At 41.3% G+C, this 14,615-nt stretch overlaps 1 protein-coding gene across 3 annotated transcripts in view; it reads left to right on the top strand.

The window, feature by feature from the left end:
• Positions 1-14,615, top strand: part of SLC13A4 (solute carrier family 13 member 4) — a 49,209-nt gene that overhangs the window by 20,118 nt on the left and 14,476 nt on the right. For all 3 annotated transcript variants that reach the window (XM_077142541.1, XM_077142448.1, XM_077142623.1), the window contains 9 exons: positions 2,401-2,537; positions 4,533-4,705; positions 5,193-5,247; positions 7,458-7,497; positions 8,354-8,431; positions 10,221-10,405; positions 11,500-11,619; positions 12,688-12,789; positions 14,183-14,284. In XM_077142541.1, coding sequence (XP_076998656.1) covers positions 2,401-2,537; positions 4,533-4,705; positions 5,193-5,247; positions 7,458-7,497; positions 8,354-8,431; positions 10,221-10,405; positions 11,500-11,619; positions 12,688-12,789; positions 14,183-14,284 — 992 coding nt within the window. The remainder of the gene's footprint in view (positions 1-2,400; positions 2,538-4,532; positions 4,706-5,192; positions 5,248-7,457; positions 7,498-8,353; positions 8,432-10,220; positions 10,406-11,499; positions 11,620-12,687; positions 12,790-14,182; positions 14,285-14,615) is intronic.

Genomic DNA, 14,615 nt, shown 5'->3' with positions numbered 1-14,615 from the left:
ATAATTAATGATTCCTACAGGGAATGTCCTGGAGTTTAGAGGCCAGAATCACTAGGAAGATTTTCTGGAGTATACAAGGCCTGAACTGGGCTTTGCAGTCTGACTGGAATGCACAGGCAGAGATAAAAAGAGAATGCTCTAAGGGATGTGGCCCACTGATTCCAAACATATGTAACATCTTTTTCACTGGCCTATGTCTCACTTTCCCTATCACTAAAAAGTGTATGAGACAAGATTCAGTATCACATGGTGGTCTTATTTTTATAGTTTCAATTCTGAAAATAGCCAACTTGGGTTAACAGCCGCTTCAAACTTTTCCTGGCAAACCAGCCCCTGCTGTAGATACAGTCTAAGGTAGTTAACATATAAAACGTTTTCAACTTTTATGCCCTCCACAAGACTCAGCAGATCAGGAGATTAGAGAACCCATGAAAGCTTTTTGTATGACTAGGTTTTATTTTTCTTACGTTGCCGATTTAAAATTATGAGTAAAGCTGACATGAATGGATCGGTTTATGTGTAATACTCTAGTGCTTTAAATGCCTCTCTTTTTTATTTGTGTTTTTGTTGTTGTTTTTGGAGGAATGGGTAATATTATTTAACAGATGCAAAGGGAACTGTTAGTGAGTCAAGGCAAACACATTTGAAATAAAGGAACTGTGTATTAACATGTTAACAACCATTCATAACTGTACTTTTTATGACATTTTGAAAATCTGTAGGTAGAGAACAATGGGTTTTGTTAAACTATCACATAATTACTAGTAGTAGGAATTGTATGAGTTCAAAAAAGTTGGCAAAATTGAAAAAAAAATTTTTTTAAGTATGTGAGAAGTTAACTATATTGTGGTTATGTGAGAGAAAATACCTTTTCTTAGAAAAGACACATTGAAGAATTTAGGAGTAAAGGGCCATAATGTATGTAACTTAGCCTCAATGATTTAGGAAAAAATAATTATAAGGACAGTACATGGGTGTTCCTTGTGCTGTTTTCATTTTTGGAACTATTTGTAATTTTAGAGTTTAAATTATTTAAATTTTTTTTAAATTAAGGCTTAAGGCAAGTTACAAAGATTCATTCAAGAACTCTATCCTAAAGAAATAATCACATTTAATTAAGGATAAATATATATGCAGGACATTTTTCTTTGCACCATTTGTAGTACCAAAAAAAAAAAAAAGGAATAAACCTAAATATTCAGCAAAAGGGAAATGACCAAATAAATCCTGATATTCTGATATGTCCCGTGGTGGCACATTATGCTGCTATTAACATGAATTTTCACAATAAGTTTTCATCTCATGAGAAAATGATCAGGATACAATGTGAAATTTAAAAATGTTTAAGTAGGATATAAAACTGTAGATACTGTATAAATCTACTTATGTGTTTGTCTAAACACAGGGGAAAAAGACTTGAAGGAAATATACCAAAATATTAACTATAGTAGAATATAGTAGAATTAAGGGTAATTTCTTCTTTACATTTTTCTATATTTTGAAATTTTCCATAATGAGCATATTCTAATTTTCCAATAAAAATGAAAATAATTTTTTTAAATGAGATTTGGAAACAAGCCCTGGTGTATTAATTTCTTAGGGCTGCTGAAACCAAATACCACAAACTGGCCAGAACACTCAAGGTGTCAGGAGGGTCACACTCTATCAGAAGTTTGTAAGGGAAAATCCTCCTTGCCTCGGCTGGCTTCTGACGTTGGCTGGGCCATTCTTGGCATTCCTTGGCTTGTGGGTGCATCACTCCCATTTCCGGGAATGCATCTTCTCCCCTCTGTCTGGGTCTGTCTTTGCTTGGCATTCTTCCTGAGTCTCTTCTCCTCTTCTTCTAAGGACACCAGTCTTAGTGGGTTAAGGGCCCGCCTTTCCCCAGTACAACTTTATCTTAATTGAAATAACTCCATCTCCAAGGATCCTGTTTCCAAATAAAGTCATGTTCTGAGGTATTGGTGATTAAGGTTTTAGTAAATCTTTTTGGGAGTCACTCTTCCGACCCATAACACCAGTTTCAATGATTTTTATTTTTATTTTCTCAGTTTCAGTAATTCTTAAGGATTAATGTAAAAGTGTGTGTTTATTCTTTAAAACCATATTCATATTGTAATTAAATACACAGTGATTTTATGTTTAAAAAAGAGGGGGCTCAAAGGCCTATCTTATAGGGCTGTTGACGGGATTAAATTAAATAACCATTGCAAAGCGCCTGTCCAAGGTAGGCGCGCAGCATACAGCTGGCTTTTTACTAATCACCATCTCCCTGCTTCCTTGTCTCCCTGCTTCCTTGTCCCCGGCTTCTTTGCGTTTTATTGGGCATGGCCCATGTTCCCGGCGCTCTGGACGCCCGGGTCCGGGCTGGTTTGGATGACTGTGCTGGCCTCTCTGCAGGTGGCAGCTGAGTACTTCAAGAACACGACGCTGCTGCTGGTGGGCGTCATCTGCGTGGCGGCCGCCGTGGAGAAATGGAACCTGCACAAGCGCATCGCTCTGCGCATGGTCATCATGGCTGGAGCCAAGCCTGGCATGTGAGTCGCACTCTGGGTCTCCGGTCGAGGTTCACAGCAGGGGGGAGGTGGCATCCACCAGCTTCCAGTGCGCCACAGGAACTGTGACCTGGTTCTCAGCAGGGCATGCGCTTCAAGGCGTTTTCCTATTAAAGGGGAGGAAGGGCACCAGGGCAGTGGGGCTCCGGTAAGAGGAGCTGGAGTGCAAGATGCAGCCTGTGATTGGGAATGGAGATTTTTCTCTTTGTGAAACAACTGATGTGTTATCATCATCATCTAAATGAGTCACCTGCATAACCTAGATTGTAAGGGCAGCAGGTTACACAATATAAACTGTTTATTAAGTAATAGACCAACACATTTTTCCCCAAGCTTTTCCAGGTAGATTAGAGAACAAGCTAGACAAGGAAGTGGGTTTCTCCTCCCTTGTGAACAAGACCTGGATGTTTCCTTCCATCCACCCTGAGTTTCTGTTTTCCTCAGTTCAGACCATAGACTCAGTTTGCATGTGCATTTGACATGGCGTCTGCAATGCATTTCCCTGCCCTGAGCGGTTTCCACTTTTTATTCTACTGTCAGTTAGGCCAAGTGGCAGAGACTTCCACCCTTAGTAAATGTGCAGGAAAGTCAGCATGGACAATTGGGCTACCCAATGGGACAGCCTCGGTCTTGCCCCATTGGATAGCCATACTCTTGTCTTCCCTTTGGAATACTCTCCTCACCTCCTTCTGCCTACAGTTATCTTGCTACATTTTATGTGAGTGGCCCTGGCTCCTTCAGGATCAAATAGAGTATAAATAAATAATAGGGCATTTGTAAGCAGCCTTATAAATTAAGATGAATATGGGTTGTGCTTAAACAGATGTCCTGGTTCCCAGATTGTCATGTGGGCTGTTAACTATCGGTTAATTCACCTCTCTTGCTCAGCCATGGTCTTGTACCCCACATGAGGCATGCAGTGGCATTTCAGCACATGTTGGGATTCCGTGGCTGTTTCAAACCTCTGAGTACCATCTTCAAGAATTTTTATCCCACTTGAGTTTCCACTCTTCTCCTATTTATCTCATCACACAAGTTTCCACCTCCTATGGTGCTCTCTGTTTGCCAGTGTGTATACAGGACAGACAAACACATGAAACTGTCAACCTAAACAAAACACCACCAGGATTTTGGCCCACTGGGACATAACCCACATGATAATGTACTGGCCCCAATTTGTGCAAAGTCAATACTTCAACCTAGAATAATAAACAAGAGTAGCTTTTATCTTGGCTTGTCTTACAGAAACTAAAACAGTATCTGCACAGACATGTTACATAATGTTTTTCATAGCAAAGAGAAATAATTTAAGGAATATCTTTATTAGTGTTTTCCTTCAAGAGTAAACTCTTTAAGATATCTGCTGAGAAACTGCACATAAACACTGATGTGGGACACATCTGTTCCTGTAGGATCTATACTTCCAGCATGTTGACATTGGGACAAGTAGTGGACAGAACGGCGATCCAAATGTTAATCTCTATTTAGCCGCAAATGACTAGAGTGATTCGCTATAAAACAAGGAATGTAATTATACTCATAGAATTGCTGGCTAAGAGGGAATTCCTTAAACACAAAAACAAGCATGCAGCATCACTGAGTTCAGTACGCCCACACCCTGGATCATACTACCAAAGCTATTCGTTGCCTAAGTAAGGGCTTTTTTGCCTGGCTAAAGCCATCGGCCCATGAAGTGTGATTCATTCATTTAACAAATATTTATTTAATGCTTACTCTTTGCTAAGCATTGGGAATACAAAACTGAATAGTTCTCTGGATGACATAAAAACCCGAGTTCATGGAGCCATGGTCCTCTAGGCCAGTACCACCAGGTTTGTTGAAGACCCCAAGGCAGTTCTGCTTGGTCCGCAGTTTGGCCAAGCTTAGCCCACGGACTCTCTTATCAGTGTTCCTGCCCCACACCCTGGGAGATGGCCATTCTCTCATTGCTCCACCCTGGCCCTCTCTACCTTCCAGGCTGCTGCTCTGCTTCATGTGCTGCACCACACTGCTGTCCATGTGGCTCTCCAACACCTCCACCACCGCCATGGTTATGCCCATAGTGGAGGCTGTGCTGCAGGAGCTGATCAGTGCTGAGGACGAACAGCTTGTGGAGGGGAACTCCAGAGCTGAAGAGGCTGAGCCCATCAGTACAGTTTGCTGGAGTTCATCTGCCCTTTTCTCTTCCGCCCTCCTTACTAGGCCCTCTTGCTAGTCTCTTCCTGTGATTCTGCCCAGCTTATTGCCTGCCCCCAATGGCCCTCCCCATCACCTTCTGCTGCTTCCTCTTCCCTCTCCTCTCTTCTCCATACCAGATCATATAACCTGAAGCTTCCCTATGATTAACCATCTCCAGCTCTTCCTTCCTCCCTCACTACAGGAGCTATCACTGTTCCTTTCTGCCCAAATGCTCAACGGTTGTGACAGAACCCTAAGGCCTACATGGGTCCTTGAGCCTCTCATTACCTTCAGAGGAGAAGGAAGGGGAACAGTCATGCACCAGAGCCATCAATAGGAGTCTTCAATGCACTCGTTTCCCCATTCACCAGTAGCCCTGAGCCCCAGAACTGCTCTCTGACTTATAGCATCAATTCCAGCCTCTATATTCTCACTTCCTACTTTCCTTTGCTACTGTAGGTATTGATGAAAATAATAGTCAACCTTCTCTGGAACTCATCTTTGTCAATGAAGAGTAAGTATGACTGTCTTCCTTCTAGGCCCAGGTCCAAGAAAGAGAGGGTTGGGAAAGATGGGGCTCGGGGCCACAGACAGCCCTTTCAAATGTATGGACAAAGCTCCCCATATTACCACACAGCTCTCCCCACACACACATTTAATTTTCATAAGTAGGAGACACTTGCCAAAATCTCGAGAATGACTCCCTTAATCACAGGGATTGCAATGATGAAGAGGAAATAAGAAGACTGCACTGAATCTGAGAAAATAAATGAATTGTTCATAAATCTAACAAGCAGAGTTTCATCTAAATTGATGTCCATCTTAGGCAGATAATATATTTAATCTACTAATGGAAAAATAGTCACACAGTAGATGTTACTGAAGATTGTTGGAGCACCACAAGGTACTTTATAGATATTAGATATGATCTTGTTAGATATGGCAAAGAAAAATTAGATAACATGGTTGGGGGACAACTGGTGAGAGTGCCATATGATATGGAAAGAAGAAGCTAAAAAAGGAGAAATACAGTCCCAAACATTCATATGAGGCAGATTTATTAACAGCTAAGTTCTTTTGGAAATCTATATCAAAATGTGATTTCGTGAAGAATATTACATATTTAAAAGTTGGATTTTTAATAGAGGTTAGCTTTGCAATTTGCCCTTTCCATAAAATATAGAGAACTCATAATGACTGAAACTAACATATATTTGGCTGGACTCAATACAGCGCCATCATGAAATAACTTTTTCTCCCACTACTGTCTTTGATTGTGTCATATTTCCTCCTCCACCCTTAGATGATATTTCAGGCAAATCCCATCTCTTATGGATCCTTTCAGGTATTAGAACAATCTCACTTTCAAATACTCTACTGTCTAGTCCAGATGCATACTAAAACTTCAGTCTCTCATCCAAAGCTTCTCCCCTCTTCCTCCCAGGTCCACACCCCCCACCACCCTGCCCATGCCTGCAGAATAACAGAGTAGCAGTGACTAGGCAAGGCATTCGACTCTTCTTTCAATCAACCTCCCTCTTTCCTCCTCCTCTCCCACTCACTCTGCTGTTTCTGACTTCTCCAGGGTGAAAGCAGAGGCTGTAGGCTGAAGGAAAGATAAAGGGACAAGAAGGGTCTTGTCTGGGAATGTATTAGTCTATGGAGTTGGTGCCCTCTGTGACCCTGGCTCATTCACTTGTGGAGCACCTTCAGGATTCTTTAGGAGATCCCCGTAGTGCATCCTCTGCATTGCAACCATCCTGATGGGTGTGCTCTGGAATGACCACTCATTCCCCTACCTCCCACTTGGTTCTGTGCCCTAGTACTTCATTCCCTATACCCTCTTTGTTCTGGGATGGCTTCTGCCTCTTGACATAACCTGGAGATGAGGGAAAACTACAGAACTCCAATCCTGAATGGGAATGTCTGACACCTCTGAAAGCACCCACTGTCCTCAGAACTAAGACAGGTAGGAAATATCCATGTTATGTCAGTGTACATCAGTGACGCTGTCAGTTAAATTCCCTCTTCCCTTGTACTCTAGGCAAAAGTTGGGGGACCAAAAAGTATGGGAGGGGCTCCGCACATGCAGTTGCCAAAGGGAAATTCTACCCCATCTTCTCATTTTCACTTGTCTTTCACCATGTACAGTCCAGGCCCTCCCTGTGCCTATGCCTGAGAGAGGAACTACACAAGTTTCTCTTCTACGGTGACCTTCACTGAGTCAACCAGTGAGAAAATGGCCAGAGGCACAGGATCTCCAGTCAGAGATGGGTTCCTTTCAGCTCCATCATGTACCATCCCAGTGCCCTTAAGAATTCCTAACTTTTGTCTGTCTGGTTTCCTAGTCTGCAAATGGAGGTAGTCACAATCTGCATCATGGATCTGTTGTGAGGCTGAAAGTCCATATTTACATGCTGGGCATGGTGCTTGGCGCCCAGTAAGCACTTCATGTTAGCTGTTATTGGGGGTGTATTTCTTTAAAAGGAAAGTGCTGCCTCTGCCCTCAGAAAGAAGCAGGACCCTGTTCCCACGAATCCTGACAGCATCTTCAGAAATTGAGGAAGAATTAGGGTGAGATCAGGCTTTTTTGTGGTTCTGAATACTGGGAGTCTAGAGTGAATAAGTCAGTCATACCAAATTACTCCATGTGTGGGGAGAATTCCCATTTCATGAAGTCTGGTCCACTGTTGCTTTTGTCCTGTTTCCTTTGCTTTGTTCTAGCACACCAACTGCAGACTTCACTTCTCTGATGCAGAACAAGGTATGGTTTGGGATTTTTTTCTGTGCTTTGGGGTCACTTGAAAGTCCCTCAAGTGACAGAGTTGCTGGCAGTTTGTCTTAGAGCACAGCAGCCTCCTCTGAGTAAAGAGCAGAGAGGTACCCATAGCCAGCCTGGACATTAGAAGGGCTAGTTGGTCTTCTGGGAAGGGTCTTGCATAGTTACGAACCCTAGCCCTGAGTACCAGGTTTAGCTGCATAAAGCCCAGGTTTACCTTTTTTCATGCAAATTCAATATTTAGTCATTCAAGCCAAAAAGAGTCATAAATATGGCCTGAGGATTCCTTTCAGTGGAGACTCCATTTATAAAAATCTTAATTTGAAAAAGGGACACATTTATAGGGGAAAACAAAGTTTACCTGCCCCACTGCTAGTCTGTCTTACCCCTTTCGTTCAAAGCTGGTTTTATATCTCTTAATGAGAGGGGTAAAAGCCAATGCAACTATGCCCTTATTTGTTGTGGTAAGATTTTTTTTCATTGTCTTTATGTTATAAAAAATGAAGGGTTCTTCACTGGCTAATGAAGCACACAAGGTCAGGTTACCCTAAACTTTGTCAAGTTTTAAAAGCCTCTTCAAAAGGGGGTGCTTGACTCCAGGGTGTACAGGAACCTGTGAAAGGAACAGGTATGGTTGAGATAGCTTCCAGTGCAGGCTCTCCGTGGCTTCTGGTCTCTGATCCCACAGTCCTGAGGCATGAGATGCCTCTGGCACAGGTAGGTGGTACCTCCCTAGACACCAGATCCACCATGTCCTCTTCTCATTTTTTGTTTTTTGTTTCGTTTCTGTTGTTTTTTCTCACATCCTCTTCCTGATGGTGTGCTGGCCTTTGTCCCACAGAACCTGAATGGTGTGCCCACGATCACCAGAACCATCAACACAGCAAACCTCCAGGGCAAGAAGCAGCACCCATCCCAGGTAACGGAATTCCACACTCTGATCTTGGTTCCTACATGAAATGCCTTGAACTTCCCAAGGGACACAGGTCTTGAAGTTGTGAGGCATCAGGTCTGTGTTAGTGAGCTATAACCAGGCACTCTTTACCCACACACATGTTTGGCCTGCATGCGTCATGAGGATAGAACAACTGACTCACTGTTGACTTCAGCAGATCACATCTACCTTCTGAACCCCAGTTTTTTCAACTGTAAAGGCTAAGGCTAGGCCTAACTTGGAGGTTTTCAAAGTGTTCTCAAAGGTGCTTCAGGGACACTGCAAATGTCTTATTTGAGAATCCTGAGATTGTGAGGCAACTACTTTTCTGTATGAATAAGGATTTTCCTGGTATTGTACCACTGAACAAAATGAAGAAAGAAAATGGATGCTGAGGCTGGTATAAATTGCAACTATCATTTATAACCCTTGATTTCAATTTTTTGTGTTCATCAAAATAATCTCAGTTGCTTAACATCCATCATCATCATAACTGTCACCACTTGCTAAACACTTAGTGTATACCAAGCACTATGCTAAGCATTTTCTTTTTGGTGTTCCCTTGCTTCAATGAGGTAGCGGTTTTGAGTTCTATTTTTCACATAAGGGAGAGAGATGAAATCATATGCCCAAGACCTCAGAGCTAGTGAGGGGAGGGCCTTGATTCAAATCTAAAGCTCCCTGGCTATATGCAATTAACCACCACGGTATACTTCCAGTTATAAAATAGATGTATGCAAATTAAGTGCTACATTTGTGTTTTATATATATATATGGGGGTTCCATGTAAAATTTAATTTGAAGAAAAGGATCATAGAAAACCACTGAAAATCAGACAATCTATGATGTCTCTTCCAACTGGTATAATCAGTGAATCTTTCAAGGAGGCTTTGAAGGGTCCAGCCTCTGGCTTGCCTGGACCTTCCTAAGAAGAGGGGGCAGTGGATAAGGGCTTTGAGAAATGTGGGCTTTGAGAAATGTGGCAAAGTAGCTTCTTCCCTATGGTTTTCCTTGGACCTGGACTGCTGCATTGTTCCATGCCTCTGCTAGTCTTGTGGCGAATCAGTAAGGAGTGGTCAGACCTGGAGGGGGCTTCACTAGTACACATGAGACCAGAGGTCAGCAGCCTCTTTGACCCTGAAAGGCCATCATCTGAACCAAGTAGGACATGTGAAGACCACAGTGAGGCTGAGGCTTATACGCAAGGAGGAAGGAAAATGGGAAAGGAAAAGCAGGTAGGGCGAGAAGGAGAAAAGAGTGAAGAAGGAAGAGAACAGAGAATCATATACTTCAGCCCACTCCACCTGTGAAAGTTAGATTCTTTCTGTTATCTGACTCATTTTTCATTCATCTCCCAATCAGGACTGTCATTCTAACTCCACATAGAACAACTATCTCTTGTTTCTTAAAGTTAAGAGCATCCAGTTTTACTGGAGTTCAAGTAAAAAAATGTCTATAATAATATTAATAACAACAAAATAATAGTCTGCCATTCGTTGAATGCCAGGAAGTCTAAGTACTTTAGATGTGTTACTTCATTTACTCTTCACAACAATCTAGCAGAGAAAATATTATTTTCTCCATTTTACAGAAGAACAAACTGAAGCTCAGAGGTATGCCCAAGTTGGTAAATGGTAGAACTGAGATTGGGATTTGTCCTTTTGATGCACAAGCATCAAATTCACCGCACTGTGGTGCCTCTTGCTTCTCATGGTTTTTTTGTGCTGGACAGCCCAGGATGGGAAGGAGGGATTTACTGATTTTCCTTTGGTAGGAAAAGCCACTAGTCCTGACCCTCAACCCCAGGAACCAGGAGCTGAATGGAAAATACAGATCCCAGCATGACCAAATGATCTGTAAGTGCCTCTCTCTGAGCATATCCTATGCCGCTACCATTGGGGGCCTGACCACCATCATTGGCACCTCCACTAGCCTCATTTTCCTGGAACACTTCAACAGGTAAGTAATTCACTCAGCCCACAAATATTTATTTAACATCTAGTACAAAACAGGAAGTGGAGTTGGTGCTATAGGTATAGCAGAAAATAAGAATAGAACAGTTTCTGTATCAAGAGGGAAAAGAAACCAAGTTGTTGTAGTTAAATTTGATGGGAGAACCCTAAGAGAGCAGTGGATGGTGATGAAAGACTCAGTGTTCAAGCCCAGGTTCTCCTATGACCACAGTCAACACCTGAAACCCTCAGGAGGCTCCCCGTGCCCAAAGTTCTCTAAAATTTGCTACACATGTCCCTCAGTCAAAACTCATATTCCTTTAGTGACTTGACAAACAAAGCACACAAGACTGCCTTTCGCATTCTCATTTTGGAAAACAAGGGATTCGGGTTTTATACTTCAGGATGGGCGCTTACCTTACAGAGGTATTCCTTTCCAGCTTTTTCTCAGATCTGCAGCTGTCTGAGCCCTTTCTGTGTTTCCTCTCGCATCCCCTCTCTTTCTCTCCTGCCTATTTGGGGTATTGGATGCCAGTTGTCTACCAGTTTGGGATCCGTTTTTTATTTCTCACACTCTTTGTCCCCTTAGAGTGAGAAGAAGATGTATGTCATCATCTTCAAATCAGAAGTTTCACCTACACCCCCTACTAATTTATGGTCTTGATAATTTTTCTGTTCTCTTAAAAACAGTAGAGTGCTTTTATCAGACTCTTTATGTAAATTATAGGTAAATAGGGGTTGCACAGGTGGTTCAGTGGTAGAATGCTTGCCTGCATGTGGGAGAGCTCAGTTCGATTCCCAGACCATGCAACTCCAAAAAAAATTACAGGTAAATAGGTTTGGAGTAATTCTCTGAATATTAAAGATATTCACTTTAGCTTTATCAATTTTGGTTCCTTATATGCATTTGCAAGCTTAATTCCTGATTCTTGGCTGGAGAGTTGCAATTGCCAAATGAGTTCTAGATAAGCAATGTTTTATATATTGATATCATTATATCTACACTTTAGCCATACTCTGTCCCCTTAAGGAGCTGATTGCCCCCAAAAAGCATATGGAAATCCATATTTTTCTAATTACTGACATCTTCTTTACCACCAGCCAGTATCCAGCTGCAGAGGTAGTAAACTTCGGGACCTGGTTCCTCTTCAGCTTCCCCATATCCCTCATCATGCTGGTGGTCAGCTGGTTCTGGATGCATTGGCTGTTCCTGGGCTGCAAGTGAGTTCCAAGGCCCTGACAGGATGGGACGCTCTCCTGTCAATCAATCCAGAGGTCATGGCTTAAGCCCTGGAAGATTCAAGGAGGGTCTATAGGAATGAGAATGAGTGGGCTGGAATGGGAGTTGCACATTCTCTGTTCTAGCCACTCTAACTGTGCATAAACTTTGCATTTCATTATAAACTCTACAATGAAATGTTAATTCCAACTAATGGGTTAGAGGGCCTATTTGCTTTCTAAAATGTCTAGATTAGAGAGTGTTCAGTGTAATTTTATTGCTCTTAAAACATATAGAGTGATTCTAGCTAACTTCTAAAGAAATATGACTAAGTAGAAGTTGCCTTAAGCTTAATTTTATAGATATGAGTGGTATATTCTTAGTAGTTTGAATGAAATATGCCGAAATCCCTCACAGTAACAAGTTAGACATTCCCCTTGAATATTATTTCTAATATTAATCTGCTTAGAAAGCTTTTTCTTTATAACCTCAGTTTACTCCAAATCATTAGTTTCACACACATAAAAGAAAGATATATATGATATTTTGTTATTAATGCATGAAACCCAACACTCCCATTGGTCAAGGAATGTTCTCTGAACTGACTTTTGTTCTGCACTCAGAGACTGTTGTCAAATCAAAATGGCTTTACACTTTATAATTCCAGTGTTGCTCTTAAAAAAATAACACACGCTTTCACCCCAGACAAGCCATGTCTCTATATTGATTCTCGCTTATAAACACAAAGACAAGTAATTCTGTTTTAACAGACAAGTAAACAGAAACCCATATAAATACACTTCCACAAATCTATAAATATAACCCAATATGGATATACCAGAGATATGTTCATATGCATATACCCAGAAGTTGGGGGAAGGTGGATGAGTGGCTGTGTAACTTGGAAGATAAAAGGTATAGGAATGGGCAAGTGGTAGAGGGGCAGAATATCTGAGGAAAGAGAAAAGTGATCACAGTAAGCAAATCATTTAGTATTTGCTTAATTTTTTATTTTCTCTGGGCCTCAGAAGTTTGTGTTCTTTATTCTTTTGCTCCTTCTCCCTTCTCAGTTTTAAAGAGACCTGTTCTCTCAGCAAGAAGAAGAAGACCAAGAGGGAGGAGTTGTCGGAGAAGAGGATCCAAGAGGAATATGAAAAGCTGGGAGACATTAGGTAAAAATCAGCCATTCACCGTCTCTCCTTCAGAAGGGAAAACATGGCAGGTAAAGTGAGCATAAAAGCAGCCTTGTTCTTGACAGTCTTTTAAGCTGGGGGAGTTTTCCGAAACTGTGAATCCAGGCATTTAGAAGATGCTTTTTAATGCCGAAATCTAGCTGGCCCAGATTTCAGATGGCTACCCTTCCTCTGGTCTATATTTGGAGTCCATGGTATAGCTGTTGTATGTGAATAGAGTGTTGGATTTAGGGGCAGCTGGAGAAAGAGCCATCGAAAAGACAACAAAACCACCCTGTTGGAACATGCTGAATTCCCTGTAACTCCCCACATTGCTCAGTAGGGGCTACCACAATGGACTAGTGATCACTCCTAGGGGACAGGAGGGCTGAGTACTATATTTAGAGCAAAAGCCAGCATCACATACACACTTGAGGACAGAGTGTCCAGGAAATCACTAAACAACTCTCAACCATTCCTGTAGCTTTTCCATGGAGACCCAGAATCCATCCTATTTACTGATATTTCTCCTTTTATGGCAAATGGCTGGTACAACTTTGACTTGATAAAAGTGTTCTGGTATAAACGGTAGTTTTAAACCTTTCTTTAATTTATAAAGGAATATATGTTCATTATTAAAAATTTAGAAAATGTAGAAAAGTATAAAGAAAATATAAAATTTACTTTTCTTCCTAGAATCCTGGTGTTAACAATTAACACTGTTAATGTGATGTACTCCCTTCCATATCTGTTTTGTGCACAATTATATGTATTCTTTTTGTACAATTCAGTCTATACTGTACATAGATTTATACCTTGCCTTTTTTCACTTAGAATTATATGGTTATTATTTTCCCATATCCTTAACTCTTCTTTGGAAGCATGATGATAGGTGCATCTCACTGTAATATAAAGTTATAGCAAAATGTATCCAATGTCATGAAATATCATTGGATATTTAGTTATTTCCATTTTCTTATAAGTAATGCTTTAATGTGGATTTCTGATTATTTTATTACACTAAAGGAATGACCATTTTTAAGTCTCCTGATACATACTGTCAGATTGCCTCGCAAAGATAGTACCAATTACTATTCCCAGTGTTTGAGAGTATATCCCTTCATAGGCTATATTCAAAATTACTTTACAAATAATGCTCTGTTATCTTTCCCTTCCACCTAAATTTCTCCAGTAAACATGGTTAATTTAGTATTTTTCTTGCAATATCTGGGTCCTCTTCTCACTTCATTTTCAGCCATTCATAGTGGTTATGCAGTAACTGCCTTCTATTGTCCCCAGTATTGAATAACAGGAGCATCCAGGAGCAAAGCGAAAAAAAAAAACTGAAAGAAATCTCAGTCCCTGGAATGCGTCTTTATGTTTTATTTTACAGCTACCCTGAAATGGTGACTGGGGTTTTCTTCATCTTGATGACTGTACTGTGGTTTACCCGGGAGCCTGGCTTTGTCCCTGGCTGGGATTCTTTCTTTGAAAAGTAAGTGATATCATCTCCTCTTTAAGAACAGTCCCTCACCTAGATTCTTCAGGTAGTAATCCCCAGTGTCTCTTCATAGACTCTTAGGAAGAGACATGAAGCCAAGAGACATTTTGTTCCTTGAGACATGTACTCTTTTTAGGAATTATCCATTCCATCAATTAGGTCCCTAACTCTACAAATCAAGCAGAAGTCGGGAAGACATACAATGTTTGGAGTCCCAGTCTGGGGTTGTAATCCTGTTCTTACCAGCTGTATGACCCTGGTCTTGTTATAAAAGGTCTTGGAACCTCAGTTATCTCATAGATTGTTGTGAGTTCAAGGAGAAAAA

Source organism: Tamandua tetradactyla, chromosome 1 (assembly GCF_023851605.1).
Source record: "Tamandua tetradactyla isolate mTamTet1 chromosome 1, mTamTet1.pri, whole genome shotgun sequence".
Taxonomy (NCBI): domain Eukaryota; kingdom Metazoa; phylum Chordata; class Mammalia; order Pilosa; family Myrmecophagidae; genus Tamandua; species Tamandua tetradactyla.
The sequence above is the reverse complement of the archived record's forward strand: the minus strand, read 5'-3'. Positions and strand labels throughout refer to the sequence as shown.